Source organism: Mustela nigripes, chromosome 10 (assembly GCF_022355385.1).
Source record: "Mustela nigripes isolate SB6536 chromosome 10, MUSNIG.SB6536, whole genome shotgun sequence".
Lineage (NCBI taxonomy): Eukaryota > Metazoa > Chordata > Mammalia > Carnivora > Mustelidae > Mustela > Mustela nigripes.
Window position 1 is genome coordinate 33,971,836 of NC_081566.1, and position 22,631 is coordinate 33,994,466.

General features: G+C 53.0%; 1 protein-coding gene across 1 annotated transcript in view; it reads left to right on the top strand.

Moving 5' to 3' along the window:
* The window catches only part of PLXNA2 (plexin A2), a 207,723-nt gene that overhangs the window by 163,127 nt on the left and 21,965 nt on the right, over nt 1-22,631 (top strand). The window contains exons 13-17 of the mRNA XM_059412985.1: nt 9,337-9,488; nt 15,703-15,820; nt 17,843-17,979; nt 18,909-19,076; nt 19,220-19,313. Coding sequence (XP_059268968.1) covers nt 9,337-9,488; nt 15,703-15,820; nt 17,843-17,979; nt 18,909-19,076; nt 19,220-19,313 — 669 coding nt within the window. The remainder of the gene's footprint in view (nt 1-9,336; nt 9,489-15,702; nt 15,821-17,842; nt 17,980-18,908; nt 19,077-19,219; nt 19,314-22,631) is intronic.

The window sequence follows — 22,631 nt, forward strand, 5'->3', positions numbered from 1 at the left end:
TAGATTTTGAATGTACTATCAGCTAAGACAGAGCCAGCAAGGACTCACGCCGGGTAGGAGAGCTGGTGCCACCAGGGCCAGAGATCCCCGCAAAGTGCGTCCGCTGGGCTCTAGCCCACCTTGAAGAGTGTGCACACTTGCCTGCACACTTGTGCTCATACACATACACGCCCAAAGTGGAAACGAATGTGACCATTTGCCATTGTGCACCCAGCCAGCCTCCAGGTGTCTCTGGCCAAGTATCAGGATGGCATCAGAATGTGCAGGCACAGAGTTGGCGCCTCTGCCTTCTGAAGTCAGGAGAGCTCCAGCCAGCAGGGAGGGACTAAGTGGCTGAGTCAGAAGAAGATTAGCTGCCCCAGTACTGGCAGCTTGTCCTCCCTGGCTGGTCCTGATTGGGGGTCGGGCACTCAGGGCGTGATCCCAGTCTCAGGCACAGAAGTTTTTACTACAGAACCTGTCCATCAGCTGCGGGGTGTCTGTCCTGGAGCACCTTCTCTGGGCTCCCCTCCCTTGGCTGCTCTGGGAGGCTTTGATGTCAGTCTGTCCCAGGTGCTCTTAGGAAGCCTGTGTAGGGTGCTGACCGCCTGCTGGAGCCATGGAAGGAGCTGGACAGGCCCATCAGAGAGGCAGCCGTGCTGAGCCATCTCGACACCAGCCACTTGTCTTCTGGAATTCAGCTAGCCTGGTTTCTGCCTGGACTTCTTCACCATAAACTCGTAATAAGAAATATTGTATCTACCTTTCACCAAGTGCTCACCGGGCACCCAGAACTGCTTTTAGCAGCCATGTCATCTCATGTAGACCTTCTAACATCCTTGATGAGGGTGGTACTACCAGGATCATTAGCCCCATTTTACAGATGAGGCAACCAAGGCACAATGAGGGGTGACAATGTTATCGAAGACACCCCACTAGTAAGTTTTAGAACCAGGAGTTAACCCGCAGCTACTTGACTCTAGAGCCCCACATGTGACCTGTACACTATCCCTCATCTCTTTCACGGGCTCTTAGGAAACCAGAATTCTCAGCCCATAGGGTCGGAGTGGGGGAAGGTGCCGGCACAGAGCGCTCTTCCAGCCTACCACCGAGAAGGAAAGAAAACCAGTCGTCCCTGCTCCAGGCATCAGACTGGACAAGCACAGGCAGAGATGACAAGAGGGCAAGGCCAAGGCGGGTGTGTGGACATCCACAGGGGGAATGGGGACAGAGAGGGGGTGGGGGAAGTGGAGAAGATCAGAGACATGGCAGAGACCAGCAATGCCAATGGCAGAGATTCTTGGAAAGTCGCACATTCTGGCCTTAGCCCTGGGAGAGGGGCTGGGGGAACCTGAGCAGAAGGAAACCCACAAGTCGACTAGGTTATGAGTTCTCCCAGCTGATGAACAAGGGGTCTTTTCCAGGGCAAGAGTAGGTCAACTCAGGCAGCGTCTTGTGGAGGCTGGAAGCACAGGTTAGGGGGACCTGGTGTAACTTTGAGCAAATTACTTAACCTCTCTGGGTGCTATTCTGCATCTGTAACAAGGAAATTACAATAGGACCTCCCTCGAAGCTTGTTTTGAGCCCTAAGTGGGATAGAATATGTAAAGCCCTTGGCAAAATTCCTAGTTCATGATAAGTACCTAATGAAATGGTATGAGAATATGCGATGATAGAGGAAATGAAATAAATGATGGCAGGCAGCGTTATCAGAATCTTCAGTAACAGGGGCCACTGTTCAGTGTCTGTCTTCCCTCCCACCATGTCTATCAGGCAGGAGCTGTGACCCAAGGAAGCCAGCTTCACTAGGATGGAAGCCGGGCCTCGTGAGGCCTCCACCAAGGAGCAGCCCTCCTCTGACCCCTTGGGCCCCTACCCTGCAGGAGCCCCCTACACTACCCTCCAAGGCTCCGCCCAAATCCCAGGAGGGGCCCTGGGCAGCACTCCCCAGGCTGCCAGGCCCCTGGGCCTGGGGCACCTCAAGCGCTCCTCTCCTGGGTGAAGCCCGCCGGAGCTCCCCAGCTGTAATTAATGGGCCGCATCTGCTCCCGCCCTTGGGCGGCTTTGTGGCACAGTTCCCTCCGAACTGTTCAATTAGTGACTGCAAGAATCAGGGCGAGTGTAGCATCACGGCGGCTGCTTTCCAGGTCACAGCGCCCACGGTGGAAAACAGATACGACACAGTCTGGCAGGAGCCCAGGTCTGGCGGGGGTGCCCAGGAGCTCAGCGGGACTCCGTGGGACTGCATGGCTGGCAGGTGGGGTCTCAGGAGATGGAGAAGTGGTTCCCATAAGAGGCTCGAGGAGGCTTGGAGAGGACCCAGCAGGAGACTAGTTAGTCCCCTACCATCAGCACAGGCCAGCCTCATCCCACATCCTACTTCTCACCCATCTAGGCATAGGATGAGCTGATAAAAAGTCCCAGCCAGACATGGGCTACCCACCTATACACCTGGGCACCACCAGTGACTGCTTCTGGGGAGGGCATAGGGCTGCTGGACTGAGGCCTCTGCTGTAACCCATTTCCCACATTATTCTTACAAAGGCTGCATATAGACAAATGTTTTATTTTACAGTCCGCTAAAAAGCCAGTGCTCTTGGGGCAGGGTCATAACACAAGTTCCCACAATGATGCAAATAAAGGTTTCTTGCAGGAGAAGAGACTAGTAGGGTGAGAGGTACCTAAATAGGGGAAGGGACCCCAGGGAGGGAGAAAAAGAGAAAAAATGGACCTGGAAACGAGATGTAGGGTTTAGCCTCCCTCTGGGACTTGCCCTGGGTTGGCCGGGTTCATGGTGTTCCAGGCAGTGTGCTAAGTATCATGGTATGTGTGACAAGCAGCGGGAAGTCATTGCATGGGCGCCATTTACTGTACTTCAAACAGGCCTGTGCACCAGCCACAAGCTTCTTTTGGGTCATTAGACTCTCAGAGGATGCCTGGAAGCCCCAGAGTCCAGAGAAGAGCATCTGAAATGATTGAAGGGTCTGGAAAACAAGATCTTCCGACAAAAGTCTAACAGAATGGCAGAAGCCAGGCCAGGGCGGCTTCGCTGCTGTCTTCCATACCTGGAAGGCGTCTGACAAGGAGGCAGGTGTTCACTCATCTGTTCAATGAGGGATCACACCAGAAGTGCACTTCAATGAAACTTGAGAGCAAGCGCAGCGGAATTTCTTGAGATTTGGTTGTTGCAATACTGCATTGCACCCGAACCACACATGGACCGATCCTTAGAGAACACAGTTTGAGAACACACCCATCCCCCCGCCGTCTTTAGAGAACACAGTTTGCTCTGCGATCTGGTTGGGACCAGCGTTTCCCAGCAGTAAAGACCTGGGGATACTTACGCAGGGCTGCTGTGTTCCAGGCAGTGTGCTAAGTATCAGGTCGCTAAGCAAAAGTGAGATGTCTCTGTCCCAAGATAGTAATTATCTTATTGAGAAAAGAAGCGGTTTACAACCTGGCGTGCCCATGACTTTCTCGGGGCATTCACTAAAGGCAGTGGGAGTGTGGGAGCAGGTGCTATGAAATCTGCCCCAGGGGGTCAGAGAAAGCCTCACGGGGGAGAAAGCCTTAGCAGAGGCTTGTAGGAGAGGTAGGCCTTGGTCAGTGGACATGTCTGGCCAGTGCGGGGAGAAGCCTGTCAAATGCACCTGGCCTTTAGATCCTATAGTCCTGTGGACCCTTAGCTCTCCCCAGGAGCACATGCTGTACAGGAGAGAGCTGAACCTGAGCCCTGGGGAGGTGGGTCGGGGAGGGCACAGCGGGAGTCAGCACAGAACACAGGAGTGCCGTAGCCCTCTTCCCCTCACCCCCAGCAACAGCAGCTGCTTCTGGGCACTTCTCTACCTCATCCCCTGCTTTTGAGATCCACAGAGAAGTTCGATAGATTTCTGGTCCACAGAGAGTACGTGCTGAGGAGCATGGGGCTGAAATGATCAATATCTAAAGGTCGCAGCTGATTTCACACGGGTTCAGCTCCCCTCCCCCTCTCTGCACACCCTCACTACACACACTCACACACACTCATCCACATCCCAGACTGCCAAACCGTTTGTTTGTGTGGGTGTCTCATTCAGAATTACTTTCCTGGAAGCATACTCATTGAGTTCATTGTGTGATGCTTTGCCTACCCCAGAATGGCTAATTGCCAAGGGAAAAAGAAATGGCTAGAACGGAGGGAGGAAAGAATGAAGACCATTTTAGACAGGGCCAGTGTCCTCCCAAATTTATTCTGGGTGAAAGGGTGATGTCTGGCTCAGAGTATGCTTCCGCACAGGGCCCAGAATCCCCCAAAGCCAAGTTCCCGTCCTCGGCAGCATGGACAGGCTCAGGCTGTAGGATGCCTCTCAGGTTTTCTCTAGTCAGCCCGTGGGCAGCGCTCTCTACCCCCAGTCACGTCTGCGTCTACGTTCCCCGGTCCCTGTGTCCTCCTTCCAGAGAAACAGAAAGACTGCCAGCCTCTATAAACTCCCTGCCACTCCACCATCCCATATCTTCATGATCTGGGAAGGCACAGGTGCAGGGGGAACACGGGAGAGGAAACTGCCAGCTGTCCAGACCTGCTCTCTAACCCACTGTCCTGTTAGGGACTTTCCAGTGTTGTCTTCCTTAACCTTCAGAACGTCCCTGGGAGGGAAGTATTGTTATCTGCTTTCTGATAAGGGCCCTGAGATTGAAGGTCATGTTGCTCACATGTGGTAGAGGGGACATTCAGGCTCTTGTCTTGCTGTCTTCCTGCTGCAGGTGCTCCCCGGGTCCCCGGTGGGCTCTCTTCCCTCTCCCAGAGCAGCCAGCAGCAAGGGCCTTCTGAACTGGAGGCCAGGACACGTGGAGCTGGCCACCATCCCTCCCCTGCCTTGGTTCCCCTCTGTCAGTCAGTGGGGGTGGTCTACATAACTCCCATCCTGCCCTCTCACTCTCACCCCTGCAGGAGGCTAGCTCTCCCCTTCCCTGAAGCCCCAGAACTTCTTCCTGATCGGAAAGGTCCTCCTTGTAGTTCTGCAAGCAGGGAACTCCATCAAGTTGATCGTTATAGACCTATGTCCTTCTCCCAAGAGAACCAAGCTTCACAGATGCTACACACAGCACCCAGAATCTAATGTTGCTTTTAGGATTGCTTGTGGGCCATCTCTAGGGTGGATGTGGAATCCCACTGCTGTCTGCTCTGAAGTGGCATCCTAAAAGATCCTGTTCACTCTCTTTCTGGAGAGTAAGTCCTTTTCCATAAAGCCCCCCCTCTATAGCTTCTCCCTGATACTTGGTCCTGGGGTTTTACCACTCCACGCCATTGCTCAGACCTCAAGGCCATTATTCTCTGAGCTACCTGGAAGCCCTCAGGTGTTAGGGAATGTGTCTTACAGGATACCTTTCTCTGTTCCTTTGCACCCTGAGCCCAGACTTCCACCTTGACTCACTCTGATTTTAAACTGGGGAGAGCACACATGAAGCAAAGGCATGGAGATGGTTAAAGTGCTATGCGTGGGCAGGAACCGCTGGCAGGAATAGCTGGCATCTGGGTAGAATATGGAGGACATAGTATAAGATAGCAGATGTAGCTGAAGAAGTAACAAAGATCAGAACTTGAAGGATGAGGGGCGCCTGGGTGGCTCAGTCCCTTAAGCATCTGCCTTCGTCTTGGGTCATGATCTTGGGGTCCTAGGATCTAGTCCCGCATCGGGCCTTCTGCTCAGGGTGGGGGGGTTGGGGTGAAGTATGCTACTCCCTGTCATGCTCTATTTCTCAGATAAATAAAATCTTAAAAAAAAAAAAAATAGAAGAAGAAGAAGAACTTGAAGGACGCGTGCCAGGCCAGGAATGAGGGAATTTCCTTTGTCCGTGGTCAGAGCCATTAAAGGTTTTCCGAGCAAGCGACTAGTCACCTGGCCAAGGGTGCGTTCATGGAGGTCAGCCGGTGGCAAGTGGAAGTTAGCTCTAACATTGGACCACCTTGCAGTTAGTGCGAGTGAGAGCTGCTTATCGCCACCCGGGAACACAGAGCGGGGCACACATTCAGAAGATGCCGGGGAATAAGATCTGCTAGTGCCAGGTGACTGTTATTTATTGTACATGGTAGGTAGGTGAGGGAAAGGAGACAGGTGAAGGTGCTTGCAAGGGTCCTGGCTGGGGGCACAGTGATGCCGTTAACCTTGAAAGAGAATCTGGGAGGATAATCAGGTTGGGAGTGGAAGGAGGAAAAATTAAGAGTTCATTTTCAGACACAGTGAAAAGTGAGGGGCCTGAGGGACATACCTGTGGAAGCAGAGATGTCCAGGAGCAATTGGATATATGGATATGGCGCTCAGGAGAGAGGTCGGAGCAGACGATATAGATTTGGAAGTCATCGGTAATGGAGACCTGGGGAATCCTTTCGCAAATCAAATCCTCACCTCCTCAGCTGTGTTTGGGAAATCTTGACTTTTACACATCAGTTTTGTTTTAAGCAAGGAAGACGTAAGCTGGGTCCCTCGTAAGCGCTGGGCCTGCACGGTGGTTGCTTAATGCCTCGACCCCAGACTCCTTTGCCACCTACCCCAGGTGCCGGCAGGATAGCACGGAGCACGTGCTGTGTGGGAAAGAAGACCCCCAGGGCCCCAGCATCCCCCAGGCCTTCTCCAATGACCCCTGAGGACTCTGGTTCTCCAGGTTTGGATTCCAGCAGCTGTTAGTTAGCTTACAAGTGATCGGCTGGCGTCTCCACACCCCAAACTAGCTATCTCTTTGCACATGTCTTCATGCCAAGACTACAACACTTGCTAACAATTTAAAAAAAAAAAAAAAAAGTCTTTCTTCTGTAAACAATATGCTGGCTTATGCGACACGCAAGCTGGCTTATGCTTCTGCTCAGCTCTGGGCTGGCAGATGGACCCTGCGGCCCCTCCCAGGGACAGTCATGTCTCAGACCCCACCCTTGAATGTCAGAAGGGGACGCTGTGATGACTCGCCAGCTGAAGGAAGCTGCTTTGCAGAGCCTGCCAACGCTGTATATATCCACCGCACAATCCCCACATGCTACCTGCGAGATGGAAATATTTTTAGGCATTCCAGAAAGATTTCGTTTCACAGTTTTTCTGAAAGGTTGTAATTAACTGCAGCGAGCAAAAGAATGTATTTTTAAAAATAAAAGTGGGGGGAAGGAGAGCAAAGCGATCACCACAGTTTTGTCAGTTCCGTTTGGTAGGTGGGTTCCTGTCATCCAGGTGACTGGGGGAGGGGCAGGAGGGGCCTGTGGAGCTCAGTCCTGGATCAAAGGAGAACCGGGCACTTGAATTTGCTCAAAGCAAATTCCTTCTGACTGATGTCTCCTGCAGGGGCACAGAGGCATCCCCTTCCCTGTTCCTCATTAACAAGGGTCTGTCTAGCAGAGCCAAGGGGGCCCAGGTTCCAGGGGAGGAGTGTGACAGCCAAGATCCCCTATGGGTTATTTTTAGATTCTGCCCCCCCCACACACACACACAGGAAAGCTGTGGGGTTACTGCTTCCTCAGGCCAGCTCTTTTCTCTCTGCATTGTTCTGCTACTCCAACTCACACCCAACACAGAAATGCCTCCAAGCCAACTCCACTCTCCTTCTCTTGATTCAGTTCATGAATCTTATTTAGTTTTATTCAGAGGGTGGGATATTTTATTCCCAGAGAAGGAATGGAGAGCCTCAGACAAGGTGACTTGGGTGAAATGAGGCCCCAGATGAGAGAGCTCATGGCCTACTCCCGTCAAGGAGGAAAGGAAACCACGCAATGTAAGACTTGCAAAAGAGGATGGGGTCAGGCGGACTGAGTTCCAGTCCTGGCTTTGCAGCCAACTTGATGAGATCCCAGGAGTCAGCCCGGTGGGGAAGGAGGCCTGTTCCAGTCCTCCTCCCCACCAACCTCTCTTCTCTGCCCACCATCACCTGGGCATCCATGGTCAAGTTGTTTGCACAAGTCATAGTGCTCACATCACAGGAAGATCTCACTGCCCCTCTGGGGAGCAGGAAAGAGGGAAGAGTTTCCAGAACCCTCTGCAGCATTTCACCTATACTGATCTATCATCTCTGCCCTGGGACACATTTGACTCCATTGCCCACTGGATGCCCTGCCAGTATGTATAGGGTTAAAGGGAGGCTCCCAGCGGGACCCAGGGGCAGAAGGTCCTAGGCTGCAGCTTCATTTAGGAGACTTTGGTGGCCTTGGCCTTGACCAAGCCACCCTTCCCTCTCTCCACCCCTCCCTCCCACCTGGTCTTGCCTTTCTTATGGTGTAGTGAAAAGAGCTTCAGACTTTTTTACAGTTGTACATATAGGTTGGACAAGAATCTTACCGTAAGATACCCTGAGCCTGCTTCCAGTGATTCGCTTGACTTCTAACTTCCTCCTGCTTCAGATAAGTATGGACCACAAAGGATGAACTTATTCCCTGGGCTCTCTATCTGTTCCATACCAAGGAGCTGCATTTTTCCAAGAGCCTTATCTAATCTCAGACAGAGGTTTACACCTTGAGAGAGCTTGATATCTTTTCCTGTTGGGTCAAAGCAAAATGAGACAACATTTGGTGACTGAATTAGGAACTAACGGAATGATATTTGCTAATGAGAAGCCAGCAAAATTTGGAAATCCTGAAGTTTTTTGTTTTTTGTTTTTTTTTCATGGTTCCAGCAGGCATCATGGGATTGTTTTTTTATTTTATTTTATTTTATTTTATTTTATTTTATTTTATTTTGCCGCACAATGTCAAACACACTTTGCATCTTTCACCATACCCGCAAAGCAATTCCTAATCTTGGACTCCTCTGGGCTCCCACAGCTTTCCTCTGAATCGATCTTATCACTGTGTGCCCCGCATCAGTGTTATTTAAAGCTTCCTTTATCTCTTCCTCCTTGACCAGAAGTTCCTTGAGGGCAAATTTCCTGATTTCCGGACTATTCGCCATTGTAACCCCCACGGCGTCTAGCAGGCGGGAGGGGCAATAATAGCACAGAACAATGACAAAGCCCTTTACCCGCCAGCCTGGTAGAGAAGATTATCCCCACCTTCACAACTAAGCACTGAGGTTTCAAGAGATTAGGTGACTTGATCACAATCTGACAGCTTGTGAATTAGAGACATATCTCAAAGGAGGGTTTTCATACAGGCCTTGCTGATAATTTTTTTTTTTTAAGTAAATGAATGCATGAATGAATTAATGACCTCAGGATCCAAGGAAGTCATATAAAACGAGATGATGTCAGGAGCCTAGATAGGCTACAATAAATAAAGGAAAAATGCTCCGTTCCCCCAGATTCCAGGTGTGCAAGGGTCCTGCAGCCTCCCTCTGGGCACGGTGAGGACCCTGCTGCCTCTCCCCTGTGGCCCCGCAGGTTTGTGATCCCATTTCCCTCCCGCAGATCTTGACGGTGTCTGGACCACCTGAAGGAGGGACTCGAGTGACGATCCATGGCGTGAACCTGGGCCTGGACTTCTCTGAGATCGCCCACCACGTGCAGGTGGCTGGGGTGCCCTGCACCCCCCTGCCGGGGGATTACATCATCGCTGAGCAGTGAGTCCAGCGCGCTCTGGCCCCGCCCTTTTCCCCATGCAGCTTCAGGGTGGGGACTCTCCCATTCCCTTCCCTGGGATGTCTCCAGGATTCCCTCGCATTCCTTTCCTCCCGTGGACCCTGCCCCCAGAAGCCTGCCCAGAGCCCTCTTCTACCCCTCCTCCTCTCCCGAAGGCTCATACCCTCTGCGATGCCCCGTTCCCTGGCTCCTGAGGCCTCCGAGGTCCCCGCACGACGCTGCCCCTCATTCCGTCTTCGCCTGGCCAGTGGTGACTGAGCCATGTTCCCAACCAGCCCAGGCTCCTCCTGGGTCTCCCTGGCCCCTCCCCTGCCAGCCCCCATTGGAATGCATCCCGCTCGGTGGGCTGCGAGCAACAATTTGTTTGGCTCATGGGGTTCTGACAGCAGCTTAATCCGAGCAGGGCCTCCGCCGGAGCAAATTCATTTATTTCACTAAGGGAAATGTCAGCTGGAAATTAGAAAATAGGCGTGTAGCAGCGGACAGGCGAACGGGGCTCCAGGAGTGACATATGTTCCAATTTGGGGCGTTCATTTGGCAGTGGCGACCGCTGTGGAGTCGGTGGGCAGGAGCTGGGCACAAAGCTGGGGGCGGGAGTTTGGCAGGAGGGAGGCTTCCTACCCAACAAGGGACAGCGAGGGGGAGCAGCCGGAGCATTCTGCATGATTTGTCAGGTAAAGTGGAGTCAGGTCACCCTGGTTCCATTGAGAACACAGCTGGACCAGGGGTGCTAGGAGCCCTCGCCAGAGTGGGGGTTGTGGGAGGGGCTTCTCTCCCTTAGCTCCACCTCCTGGAGCCCCAGGCTCCTCCCCCTGACGTCCCCAGAGCCAGCCTCCCGTAACAACCAGGAAAATGACATCACTTTATTTTCTGTCAGTACTTGCCCTTTCTCATCCATTATCTCACTTTAATTGGGAGGGACTCTGAGAGATAGATGTTGCTATCGGCCTTGACAAAGCAGGAGAAAGCCAAAGGCTTGGAGAAGTGGAAGGACTTCCCCGGTCCACTCTGTGCACAAGTGTCGGAGGCAGAGCGGGAACCTGAGGCCCCTGACTTCTCCTCCAGGTCTCTCCTGTGTCCTAAGAGCGATGGGGCAAGGCTCCTGGACAAGAGTGGTCTGACGATCCCATGATCCATCAGAGAGTGGCCTATGGGGTCAGGGCCCATGATCCTGACATGGCCCAGAGTAGGGTCAGAGTCAGAGGAGTGAATTCGCAAACTCTGAGGACCACATGGAGGTCTGCTCGCCCCCACAAGTGGGGACAGGAAGGAGCTATTCTGATCCTTCAGACGAGATCCTCCCCTGACAATCTTGTCTCTGCAAGGACTGAATCTCAGAGGAAAGGCTGGCTGGGTCTCCAGGAGAGAGGTGAGGGAGAGGAGCCAGAAGAAAAGGTGAAAGCATCTGGGACAGGAGGCAGGACAGAGTCCTTCCAGGTCAGCATCCTGCTGGGCTGGGCTAGACACTCGGTCCCACTGACACCGAATCCGCCTTGGCCTCAAGGGCCGCCTTGCACCTCTGGACACAGGCCAAGTGTCCAGCTTGGTGAGATGCCACAGGGCTCCAAAGGAGAAAGTCTGGGGGGCCGCCGGGTAAGGCTTTGAGCTGAGAAGTACAAACTCTTGAGCAGCTGGACACAGAGATCTCATGGGATTTGGAATTCATAGGTGCTCTAAATCCCAGCTGCTTTGCTCACCAGGTCTGAGACCTCAGCAGACTATCTGATCTCTCTGACCTTCCTCAGCCTGATGGAAGTCATGATTCCACTGCACGGGGTTGGGAGACTTTCAGTAAGATGCAGAAACGGACACTACGGTGTGCCCTAGGAATGGGCGGCAGTATTCTGTCTTTGAAATCAAAGGCACCACCCTCACTCAGGGCCGCGAGGGAGAAAGTGCTGAGAGACATGAGAAGTGAGGAGGTGAGGAGAGCCCAGGGAGGCGACTGGTCACCTGGGGTCCCAGCTGAGGCCAGTGGCCGGGCACCCTAGAAAACCTCCTTCTTCTGGGGTGCCAGGCGGACAGGAGGGAGCAAGCCCTCTCTGCACCTCAGCTGGGGCAGCCCTGCTTCCCCACCATGCCAGGGTCATCGCCACTCTCAAGGTTTCAGAGTTTGTGAACATCATTTAAGCCTCCATCCGAGGCAGCGAGCAGCAGGCACAATCGTTACAGATGTCTGGGAGAGATGAATTTGGCTAAACGGGCCAGCACAGTGTCCCGGGTGCGGGCAGGATTAGCGGGCACAGTAATGGCTCACCATATGCTTGTGCCATTCCATCTATCACTCAGCAATTAGGTTAATGTTGGTTAAAGGGTCCCACTTAGTCCTGCAATCAGCACCCACCTGTCTGTGAAGGGCCCGCCGATTCCATAATAGGACATGTTCCGGGTGATACAATGCAGGTAGAGGCTTAAAGTCTGCCCCTCCAGGGACAGGGACAACGCAAGAGGGACTCCGCCAGGGTCCTCAGACTCCCTGCCTTCCTCCTGCCTCCTCTGCTGTACCTGTGAACCCAGGCCTGGCTGGCTGGATGTTCCTGCCTGGGCTCTCACCACAGGAGTGTACACTCAGGGGGAGAAAGGCACCGTCTCTGCCAGGCTGGGGGGTGTGGTACGGTATGGGGGTGAGCACCTTGGACTAGGGCCTAGGAACTCAGCTGTTGGTGAGCTGGGTGACTTTGGGCAAATCACTTTGCTCCCAGATCCTCAAATGTCTCATCTGGAGAATGGAGAACTGGATGTTCTCTACAGTTGCATCTGTTGCAGATACATCTGCATCCTGGTCCTCAGGATGTCAGAGCAGTAAACGCTCTGCCCCACAGAACTGCCCCTCCTTCCATCAGAGAGCCTGTGGGTGTCACATATGTGTCTCCAGATGCTCCCTCTCAACCAGGAAGGAGTTGAACCTCCAAATGCTGAAGCCGGGTGCTTATTGGTCAGGCTCCTCATTCTGCAAGGAAAAAGTTTAGGCATCCTCAGCTATGGTCTCCTTATGAGATGTAGGAAGCCTAGAGCCACCAGATACACCAGGAGGAGGCCGGGAAGGCAGAAGGCCCCCAGAAATCCAACCACAGGAACCTTGCCAACTTGGAAGGCTTGAAGGAGGCAGTGGTGCTCACACTGCAGCCTGGGATCATCCACACCCAGGAAGGTAGGGAGCATGGGTAGCCAGCTCACAGAGTCTTGGGAAATCAGGTGGCACTTCCCCACCCTACCCCCCCATCTCCCCACACCCCCAACAACCTCATCTGCTCCCTCACGTTTCTGCCATGTCTACCTACCCCCACCCCAAAACACATGGAAGGCGTTCCATTAATCCTAGAAGCAGTGAAACAGAATGGTCAAAGGCACAAGCTTTGGAGGCAGGCTGCCCTGGATTTGAATCGTGGCTCAGCCATTGTGACCATGGATGAGTTACTTGGCCTCTCTGAGCCTGAGTGTCATTGCCCATAAAACAGAAATGATAAGACGCGCCTTGGAGGAGAGCCTGAGATGCCACGAGACCCTGTCTTGTGCAGTGCCTGCCCCAATCACGGCTCCGTAAATTCTCACTCTTACTCTTATTACCGTCCTGAATCTGTTTTGTCCCGACCCTCATTCCTCCATATAAGCCTTTCTACTCCCTGCAGCTACCCTTGCTTCTTCCTTCACCTTCCTCTGTCCCTGGGCTCCGAGAACACGTACCTATGACCGATGCACTCAAGAATGCCCCTCCATCCTTTGGCACAAGCATCGCATCCCAGGAATGGAAGAAGGGTTGGAGGCCATTGGGGTTCTTCCGCATGCTGACTCCTTAGGGTTCTCACCCAGTTCTTCCCTTCCAGCCCAGACCCTCTCCTATGGCCCACAGCTGCCCACTGCCCGCTGCCCACAGCAGGATGAAATTAACCTCGGGGAGAGGAGGCGGGGTAAAGTGTCAGGTGCAGTGTGAAGGCAGGGAGGACATACACCTCGCTGCAGCCCAGCCCTTGCACCTGCGTCATGCCCTCCCAGGTGGGGCCGTCAGAACCAATGACCGTCGCTTGGCCTTGGACGCGGCGCTTGGGAGGAGCTCATCTCCCATCCACCCCTCCTCTCCCAGGTCCTTCATATGAGAAGCTTCTCTCTTGCAACATGAGCCCTGAGTGAGAAAATGTTCTAGAAAAGACAGTGTGCTAAATGGCTCCAGCCCCTTGCTAACTCCCTACGGAGACAGCTGAACAGTCCCTTCGAGGCCTTGTCCTCTTCTAGGTGGACCCTTGGGACCGAGGAATCAAAAACATGCCCCGGACTTTCACATGTCCTCCTATTTCCTTTCTCCAGGACATCAAACCTGCCATGATTTCCTCCTCCCGTCTTCTGGAGGATGACTCGAGCACAGAGTAGGGGAAGAGCGAGTAAGGAACAAGAGGGCCCTGGTTAGAAGAGAGGGAGAGAGATTTATGTGCTCCCCCGCTCTTATGTGTCCTCCTCTTCCCCTGCAGTAGGTGACAGAGTCTCCTGTCAGGCCCCTTGAGAGCACAGGGGATGGTTTGCAGGCTGGCGGGGACCCTGCACCAACCAGGGGCAGGCACTAGGGCCCAGGAAACAGGGTGAGAGATTTGTGACTCCAAGCAGGCAGCAGCATGAAAATAACCACATGTGGTACCTTAAATTAAGCTTCTCGAATGCTCTGCTAATGAGGTTTAAGAGGACAGTTATGTGTAAAATACTAATGGATCATCACAATTGTCTTTTTTCTGGGTTTGTAATTAATTTATTTATTCACGGAGAAAGGGAAGGGAGCGTATCCTTCCGTGTGCATTCAGTACTTTCTTGTTGAATCTAATATGCTAAATGTAATAAGACAGATATTGCATGTTAAGTCAATATTCACCAGGAGTTAAAGTACTTATTTGGGATTAACTGTTATGAAGGAGGTGGAGATCGGCGTGGCATGCCGTGTGTGCGAGCATGCGGTGTATTTGTTTAATGCAAGCTTTATTACATCGAAATGAAATCTCTGTTTAGTTACCTTCCTTCCTGGAGAAGCTGGGGAGATAAGCAGTGGCTGGTTAAACACCGACCTTCCCCGCAGTGCCAGGGTAATGCTTGGGATTAGTGTGCCCGGCTCTGTTTTCCTGGCTTCCCACTGAGCAGACTTGCTGGGGGCACCGGGCTCCTGGGAACTCTCATACGGTGCTGGGAGGAAAAGCAGAGCCCTTTCTTCGGTCCCTAGCTTCCTTTTTTTGCTGAGCCTGGTGGGGCCCTTTCCCACCCGCCCCATGCCTCCTAATTCCAGGCAAGAGGAACCCCCAAGAACCTGATTTCCTCAGACTCTCCCATATCCTCCAGCTGCCCACCGTTTCTAGAAGGCTGCTGTGGCCAAGGCAACCAGTGTCTAAATGTGCTTGCTGTAACTGATCTCAGGCGCCAGGGAAGTCATCACGGGGGGTATCGATCCGCCGTTTCATGAGAGAGAACTCGGCCGTATCCCCTCTTCCCTCCAGCGACCCGGCCTCTTAATGTGGGACGTGACTTCCAGCCCCACGGCGGGCTCACTGCCTCGCCCACCAGCGTAGTGCACACAGACCTTGATTAAGTGGGAGTCCAATGTCAGATGCTGTCCTAATGAACTCATCCACCACCCACCCCCTCGCCGGGGCTGCCGCAGGATTCCCCTCCTCCCTTTGGCCGGGGGCTCCTGTTTGGGGCACTCACAGTCTCACCAGATTATCTGTTCCCTTTTTAAAACTCACCGTCGGAGACAAACCACAATGGAATCAGCTTGACAAATAGGCCTTCCCTCCCTCCTTTTGGGAGAGTTGCGACTTTGGTTTGTCACAAAAGAAAGAACGCTAACTAAATCACCTGCCCTAGGTCTCTCTGTCAACGTTGGGTTTTATTCGACCAAGACTGGGTAGTTGCCCAGCGCTAGGTCCTGCACTCAGCACTGGGAAGATTGGGTTATTCAGAGAATGAGGCAACATAGCATCTGGGGGCGTACCGGGCTTTGGAGGTGATCTCATTCACTGTACAGATGAGAGGCTGAAGCCCAGAGAGGGAAAGTACTTTACCTAGGGTCACACAGCTTGAGGAGTGAGCAAGCTGAGTCTTGGTATAGCCCCAGGGCAAGGTCGTGAAGAGTCATCCAAGGGATGGGATGGGAGTGAGCACCGCAGGCTGCAAGGGCGGTTCTGGCCGAGCCTCTCACGGGAAGCTTTGCTGTCTCCTCAGGATCGTCTGTGAGATGGGCCATGCCCTCGTGGGAACCACGTCCGGGCCTGTGCGCCTGTGCATTGGCGAGTGTAAGCCAGAGTTCATGACCAAGTCCCATCAACAGTACACCTTTGTGGTGAGTGTTGGGTCCTCCACAGGGCTGAGATCCCAGCAGAGGCACGCGTCCGCTCCAGACTTCTCGGCGAAGTCCCACACCCCCCTCCAAAATCAGGGGTAGGATGGATGTGTGACTAACGATGCTGTTAGAGTCCCAGAGAGCCGCAGGTCGGAGTGCTAAATAAGGCAAAATCAGGCCTTTCTTAGAAAGTGGATCCTACCCATAGAGCAGGGAGGGGCTGCCCCTTGTCCCCCTCCACACACAGTGTGACATCTTAGTCTCATTCCAGCCTAATGAGGACAGATTGCCTGAGGGACCTAATTAAAAAGGTCTATATTTATCCACATGCTTTGTTTTGTACCAAGGATATTGTAAGTAGGAGTTTAGAAAAGTCACTTCAAATCCCACAGGGACGTGTGTCTGCGGCAGGCCCACGGGATCGGGTGTGCTCATGAGTTGCTCTGTGTGTTGGGTGGTCACACGCACATATGCACATTCTCACCATTCTCACACCTGAAAACGTCTCCTCGCACTCAGGTGGCGAGCACTAGAATCACGAAGGCTTTCCTTAAGGCCGGCCAGGTCTTCCTTCTGAATCAATAGTGTGCTTCTGGGGGTGCCTGGGTGGCTCAGTGGGCTAAGCTTCTGCCTTCAGCTCAGGTCGTGATCCCAGGGTCCTGGGATCGAGCCCCACATTGGGCTCTCTGCTCTCTCTCTGTGGCTCTCTGCTTCCCCCCTCTCTCTCTGCCCGCCTCTCTGCCTACTTGTGATCTCTGTCTATCAAATAAATAAATAAAAATGTTTAAATTTTTTAAAAAATACTGTGCTTCTGGGGATCTTCCCACAGAACCAGTACTCTGGGGTTCTGCCTCTGGGCAGAAGGGGCCCCAGAATCCCTCCTCTGACACTTACGTATATCATCACATTGAATCGTTCATTAAAAAGTGCTAACACCAGCCAAGGGGTCAAACCAGCCTTGTTAAGAGTTTTGAAAAATCATTAGACCACAAAATGTTATTCTCTCTAAAACATTTTACCACTTGCTCTAGGTTTTCCAGGCTCTGCCTTCTTATCTTGGCATCTCTGCCCTTTTTAGCTTATGGTCTTTTTTTAGGGTTGGAGAGCACGGCAGCCTACCCCGTCTTCAACGCAGGACAGACAGGGTGTCAGGTGGAGACAGAATCAATAGACTGTCCCAGCTGGGAGAGGTCTTAGAGATCACTGAGCCCACCCCCCTCTCAACATGGGTACAAACAAAAGCCCAGAATGACCCAGAAACTTGCTGCAGGGCCATGGACAGCGAATGGCTAGTGCAGGCATAGTTGCTCAGTTAAATGCACTTTCCACTCCACTCCCCTATCCCCCAGGAAGGAGCAATTCCTCTCTGATTCAGGTCAGCTGCCTGATGCACTAGAGACCAGATGACATTTCTTTCAAGCTTCAGATTCAATTTTACAGGTTAGTGAGTTTACTAGAAAGTCCTGGTTACTGACGGGCCATCCTCCTGATGAAGGTTGGGGAAGCCATGTCAAGCGTTCGCAGATAGCTCTGTGCACCAGGTCCCCTGCGGCACCCCTCACGTGCTTCAGAGGGGACAGGACACATGTGTGGGCCATTAATGGAGGACTTGAGCCCCTTGGTGGCCCAGTCTAGACAAGGATGCTTTATTCAGTCTTATCGATTTTGTGCCAAAAAAATCAGTACAGGCTCTAGATAGAGAAGCATTTTCAAATTGCTCTCAATTTGTAAACTAATTGATAGATTAGTCTGTGTTACCTCTGCCTTCCCATCAATGTTATGAGCACGGGATTCCCCAGGGAGTTAATTAATTCTAAAACGCAGTGCTTCTGCCTTCCTTGGACATGCCAGAGCCTCTTCTTGGACACAGTCTCAGCTCCAGGAGAAGAGATTAGAAAAGGCAGGAAAAGTACCTTTACCCAGAGCATAGACACCGTCCCTCCTTTGTTCCTTACGTCTAGCCTGGGTCTGTCACTTTGGGCAAAACCTGAGCTATGACTGTTTCTCTGCTTCTTTCTAAAGAACCCTTCTGTGCTGTCACTCAACCCCATCCGAGGACCAGAATCAGGAGGTACCATGGTGACCATCACGGGCCATTACCTTGGGGCTGGCAGCAGTGTGGCTGTATACCTGGGCAACCAGACCTGCGAGTTCTATGGGTAAGATGGATTCACAGGAGCCCTAGACGGCTGGCCATGTGAGGCGTGTGCACACCTGCTCTGGACGTGTTCACACAGGTGCCCGCCCCATTGCTTCCATGGCCCGGACGTCTGGGTCCAAACACCATTCCTGTCCCTGTGCCAAATACATGCTACTCAGTTTATAGCAGTACGTACCACTCATGAACCCGCCAAGACACTTCTAAAAATAATTAGCATGAGGGCCCTGAGAACTGCTGGGGAGGAGATCCCAGAAACTCTTCAGTCATCATTGGGACTGGGCACTGATGAGGTCCCCACTCTGGGACCTTGAGAGACATGGAGGCTGCATGGCCTCAGTCCTCTGCAAGCACACACACTCATCCTTGGGACATCTCTTGTGCATAAAAACTGGAACACCTGCTATTCACCGGATCCACCAATAAAGCCCTGGGATTATGCAGACGCCTGAGAGCATCCTGACAGAACCCATGGGTGAGAGCCCAGCATGCCTCAGGATTATCTCCTCCTCAGATTGGAAACACCTACGGGCAAGGACTATGCATTTCCTTCTCTGCGTAGTAGGTGCTCAGTAAATATTTATTAAATGACTGACCAGACTCTTAGGCCCTGGTTACCTAGTCTATTCTAGAAAAATCCAGAAAAGAAAAGATTTCCCCCCAGAGCCCATGAAGCCCTGCCCCTGCCCCACATTCTGTAATCCCCCTCTCTAATCTGTTCCCTCCCTATTCCAACCAGAGGTGAAGTTCCGGTTAAAGAGGGACCCTTATACACAGGCAATGGGTCTGTTTCATTGTGTAGAGTAGGAAAGAACAGAGCACTTCGGGGCTACCCACACCCTCAGACCGAGGAAGATCCCAGAAGAAGCCAGAGAGCTCTCCCCGTTGCCCAGGCCTTTCTTCACCACCGTCCTGCTGTCTCCCTGTCAGGCGGTCAATGAACGAGATTGTGTGCGTCTCACCCCCATCATCCAACGGACTGGGACCCGTCCCCGTTTCCGTGAGCGTCGACCGAGCCCACGTGGATAACAACCTGCAGTTCGAGTACATAGACGACCCCCGGGTGCAGCGCATTGAGCCCGAGTGGAGCATCGCCAGGTGAGGCAGAGGTGGGAGGGAGGCACCTGGCACCTGACATAACCCCTTCGGCCAGGTGTGACTTGGGAGGGGACCCAGGGGTGGTGGTGGCTCACAGTTTGAGGGGAGTCTGAACCTGACCCATCCTCCGTGCTTGTTCCCAGTGGCCACACACCCCTGACCATCACAGGCTTCAACCTAGATGTCATTCAGGAGCCACGGGTCCGAGTCAAGTTCAACGGCAAGGAATCTGTCAATGTGAGTACCCCCTAGTCTGCCTGGCCCTCCATAACCACAGTCCTGTGTCTACGTCTGTGATGTGTTAAGGTCCGTATTAGCCCGGGAGTATCCACCAACCAAGGAAGAAAGTTAGTTCAAGACCTCAAGCCCGGAATCAGGGCCGCAAACACCTGAACCTTACAGTGACTCTTACAATGACCATGTCAGATTTCTCGTCAGAAGGCAGTCGATGAGTGTATAAATGCACTGGCTTCTGAGCTTGCGAAACAACGTGAAAGGGCTTCTGTTTCATATGCATGTTCAGTTGGAGGTCCGATAAGAAGCAGTATAAAAGGGTGAAGAAATTCTGCCTCCAGAATCAGGCGCTTCTGAATTGGAAGTGGGGCACAGCCATTTCTTAGTCGTACAACCATGATCCGGTCATTTAAGCTCTGTGATCCTCTGTTCTCTGCCTGTAAATGCTAATGATAAGACTCTCCGCGCAGCTCTGTAACACAGCCTCTGGCGGGGCCCGGGGTGGGCGGAGGACAAACCTTCGTCACTGCACATGGCTCCCTGTACCCCTGTGGCGAAGATGGCCGGTCCAACATTTGACTTTACTCTCCAGTGCTGAGCCGTCTCACTTAATTCTTTTCGCAATGGATTTTTGTGATTTTTATTTTTTAAAGAAGTTCTTGATCATAAAAGCAGAATGTCTGTGATGGCGTTATCAATTTTTTTTTGTTTTAGTTTGTTCTAGTGGCTTCATCTCAGTCTGGTTAGCCAATATTTTCTGAAACACGATTGTATTCATAATTACAGTCCAGGAGGTGCTATTATGGCCATTATTTGTCCTATAATTGCTATTATTACTGCTCTGACCTCAGAGGATTGAGTAGGCAGTGTTGGAGATGGGAAAGATGGTGTTATCTATCCTGTCATCCCTGACAGGATTCCAGCATGCTAGAAGCTTCCCTAGGAAGTGCTGAAAGGCACAAAATGCACGGTCTTTGAAGGCTAGATCTGGAAAGGTTACAGGGATCCTCTGGTCCACCCCCCTTCATTGTCCAGCTGGGGAAATGAAGGCCAGAAAGGAGTAATGGCTTTGCCCCAACCGGGACGGTAGCTGGTAGCAGGGCCAGCAGGATCCCCAAAGAGCCCAGGGGATCCCCAGGCAATGGGGATCCCCTGGGCTCTTTGCTACTAGAGCAGGTGAGGTGCTGGTGATTCGGTTATGACATTCCCTTGTGGCAGACATGCGGGGACACCTGTGTCACACCATTAGTAGCTGCCACGGTCACAGCTCTGTGGGCCAGGAGAGCACAGGGCTCCTTATCCCACATGGAGAGTCTGATCCATGAGTAAAAGAGCCTGTACCTCCACTCCACTTCCAGACCGAGGCCAGTAGCTCCCAGTAGGTCCCAGACCACCTTGTCAAACTCCAAGTCCTAAGTGGAAGGAAGGAAGGAAGGTGAGGTGTGGTGATGGGAACAGTGCACTCGCACTCAGCAAGAATGAAAGCCCTGAACAGTGCACTCGCACTCAGCAAGAATGAAAGCCCTGAACAGTGCACTCGCACTCAGCAAGGATGAAAGCCCCACACCAATTAGGTACGTGTTTTAAAGCATAGGTTTTATTATGACTCAGATGTGACAGGGCCGACAGAACAAGAGACAGCTGCCGTCGGAAAGACGGTTTGTTGTACTCACAGAGCCACAGGGAAGAGGGCCTGCCATGCCACGGGGGGGGCCACGTGGGAAGTGCCAGCGGGGTGTAGAAGCAGAGGGAGAGAAAGGCGCTGTGGCAGGTGCCTTTATTATCACTCCTGCGGGAAGGAACCGACCAGGCAAGGTGAGCGGGTTTAGGATCAACCAGTCTGAATCATGGTCGAGGGCTCTGGGGTGCACGGGCTGTCCCCAGCTGTCCAGTACGTGGCCTGGTGTGGTCAGAAAGGGTGGAGAGCTGCTCAGAGCCTGTGAAAGGAGGTGTGTGTGGGGGGGTGGGCGCAGGATTGATCGGGTTGCGTTAGAACAGCTTGCTCTGGCCAGCGGACAAGTTGTTTGCTGTCTCTAGGTGCTGGCTGGCCCCGGGAGGGGAGGTCCTCCCGGTCAGTAGGCCCCAGATGTCACAGCATCAGAAATACAGAAAGTAAAAGACATGGTTAGCGTGGTAAAGAGTAAGTATGTGACCAACGAGGTTAACCTCCAATGCCTGCAGCCTCCATTCTCCGGAAGCCACTGGAAGAGAACACTGGTCTGGGAAGGCCTGACCTCCATGTGGAAAGACAGGTGCAGAGTGTCCCTTCCACTCACCAGGGCACTCTTACAGCCCCAAGGCAGGAATGTCCTAAGCGATTCCCCCAGCCACCCCCCACCACCCCCAATGCCTTCCGTATTTCGAGGAGCTACATCATAATAATTCCTCCCTGTGGAGAGCTGGGCATCGCAGGCTCCGTCGTGACCTGCCCGGGGTCTGCAGGCCAGCTGGAGGAGAGGCCTTGGTGTGCAGTTTTCATCAAGCCTGGTCTGCACCTGGGACACTCATAAACTCGGCCTGTGCCTCGGTCAGGAGCAGTAGGAGAGCAGCACTCTGCCCGCCCCACCTCCCCGGCCTGCCTGGGCACCAGGTCATCCTCAGCTCTGGAGTTTGAAACAGCCTCAGTGAGAAGTGAGAAGGGCCAAAGCCAAGGCCACAAAACCCCAAGGAATGTTTGGCAAACAAAGTGCCGATGCAGCACCGGGCGCGGGCAGGCAGGAAGCAAACAGAGGATGCTTGTTCGGGAGCGATTTGCTTATTCAGGAGCGATTTGCTTATTCAGAGGGGAGTCCAGTCTGGGGTGCTGGGAGGCGTGCGGACGGAGATGGGGGAGCAGAGGGAAGAGCGCTGCCCGCAGAGCACAGGGTCCGAGACTCGCCAGCTCAGCTCTGCCTGTTTGATGGCTCCCGACCCCCACACCGTGTTCCTCATTCCAGAGCGTCCCCAGCTGGAACACCAAGGGGTCGTCCGTCTCATACGGAATAGCGGTAGTTTGTGCGGGAAGAGTAGGAGCAGGCCCTGCCCTTCAACAGGGCATGAGGCCCTTAGTGAGCGGGTCTGATGAAACTCTTCCCCTCCCTCTGGAGCGCGGGGGTTAATACTTGGACTTGGAGCTCTGACATAATCACTGTCAGCTTTTCTGCAGCTTCACACGCGGTCCTGTTTTCAGAACATGAAGCCCATGTGTGTGTGTCTGTTGGCCAGACTCACAGCATGTGTGGACCTGCCAGGACAGCGTGTACTTGTGCAGCCGAGATCTCCCAGATGCCCTTGGCTATAGCCGGGACGCCCGAAGCCCAAACCGGGGCGCACTGAACACAA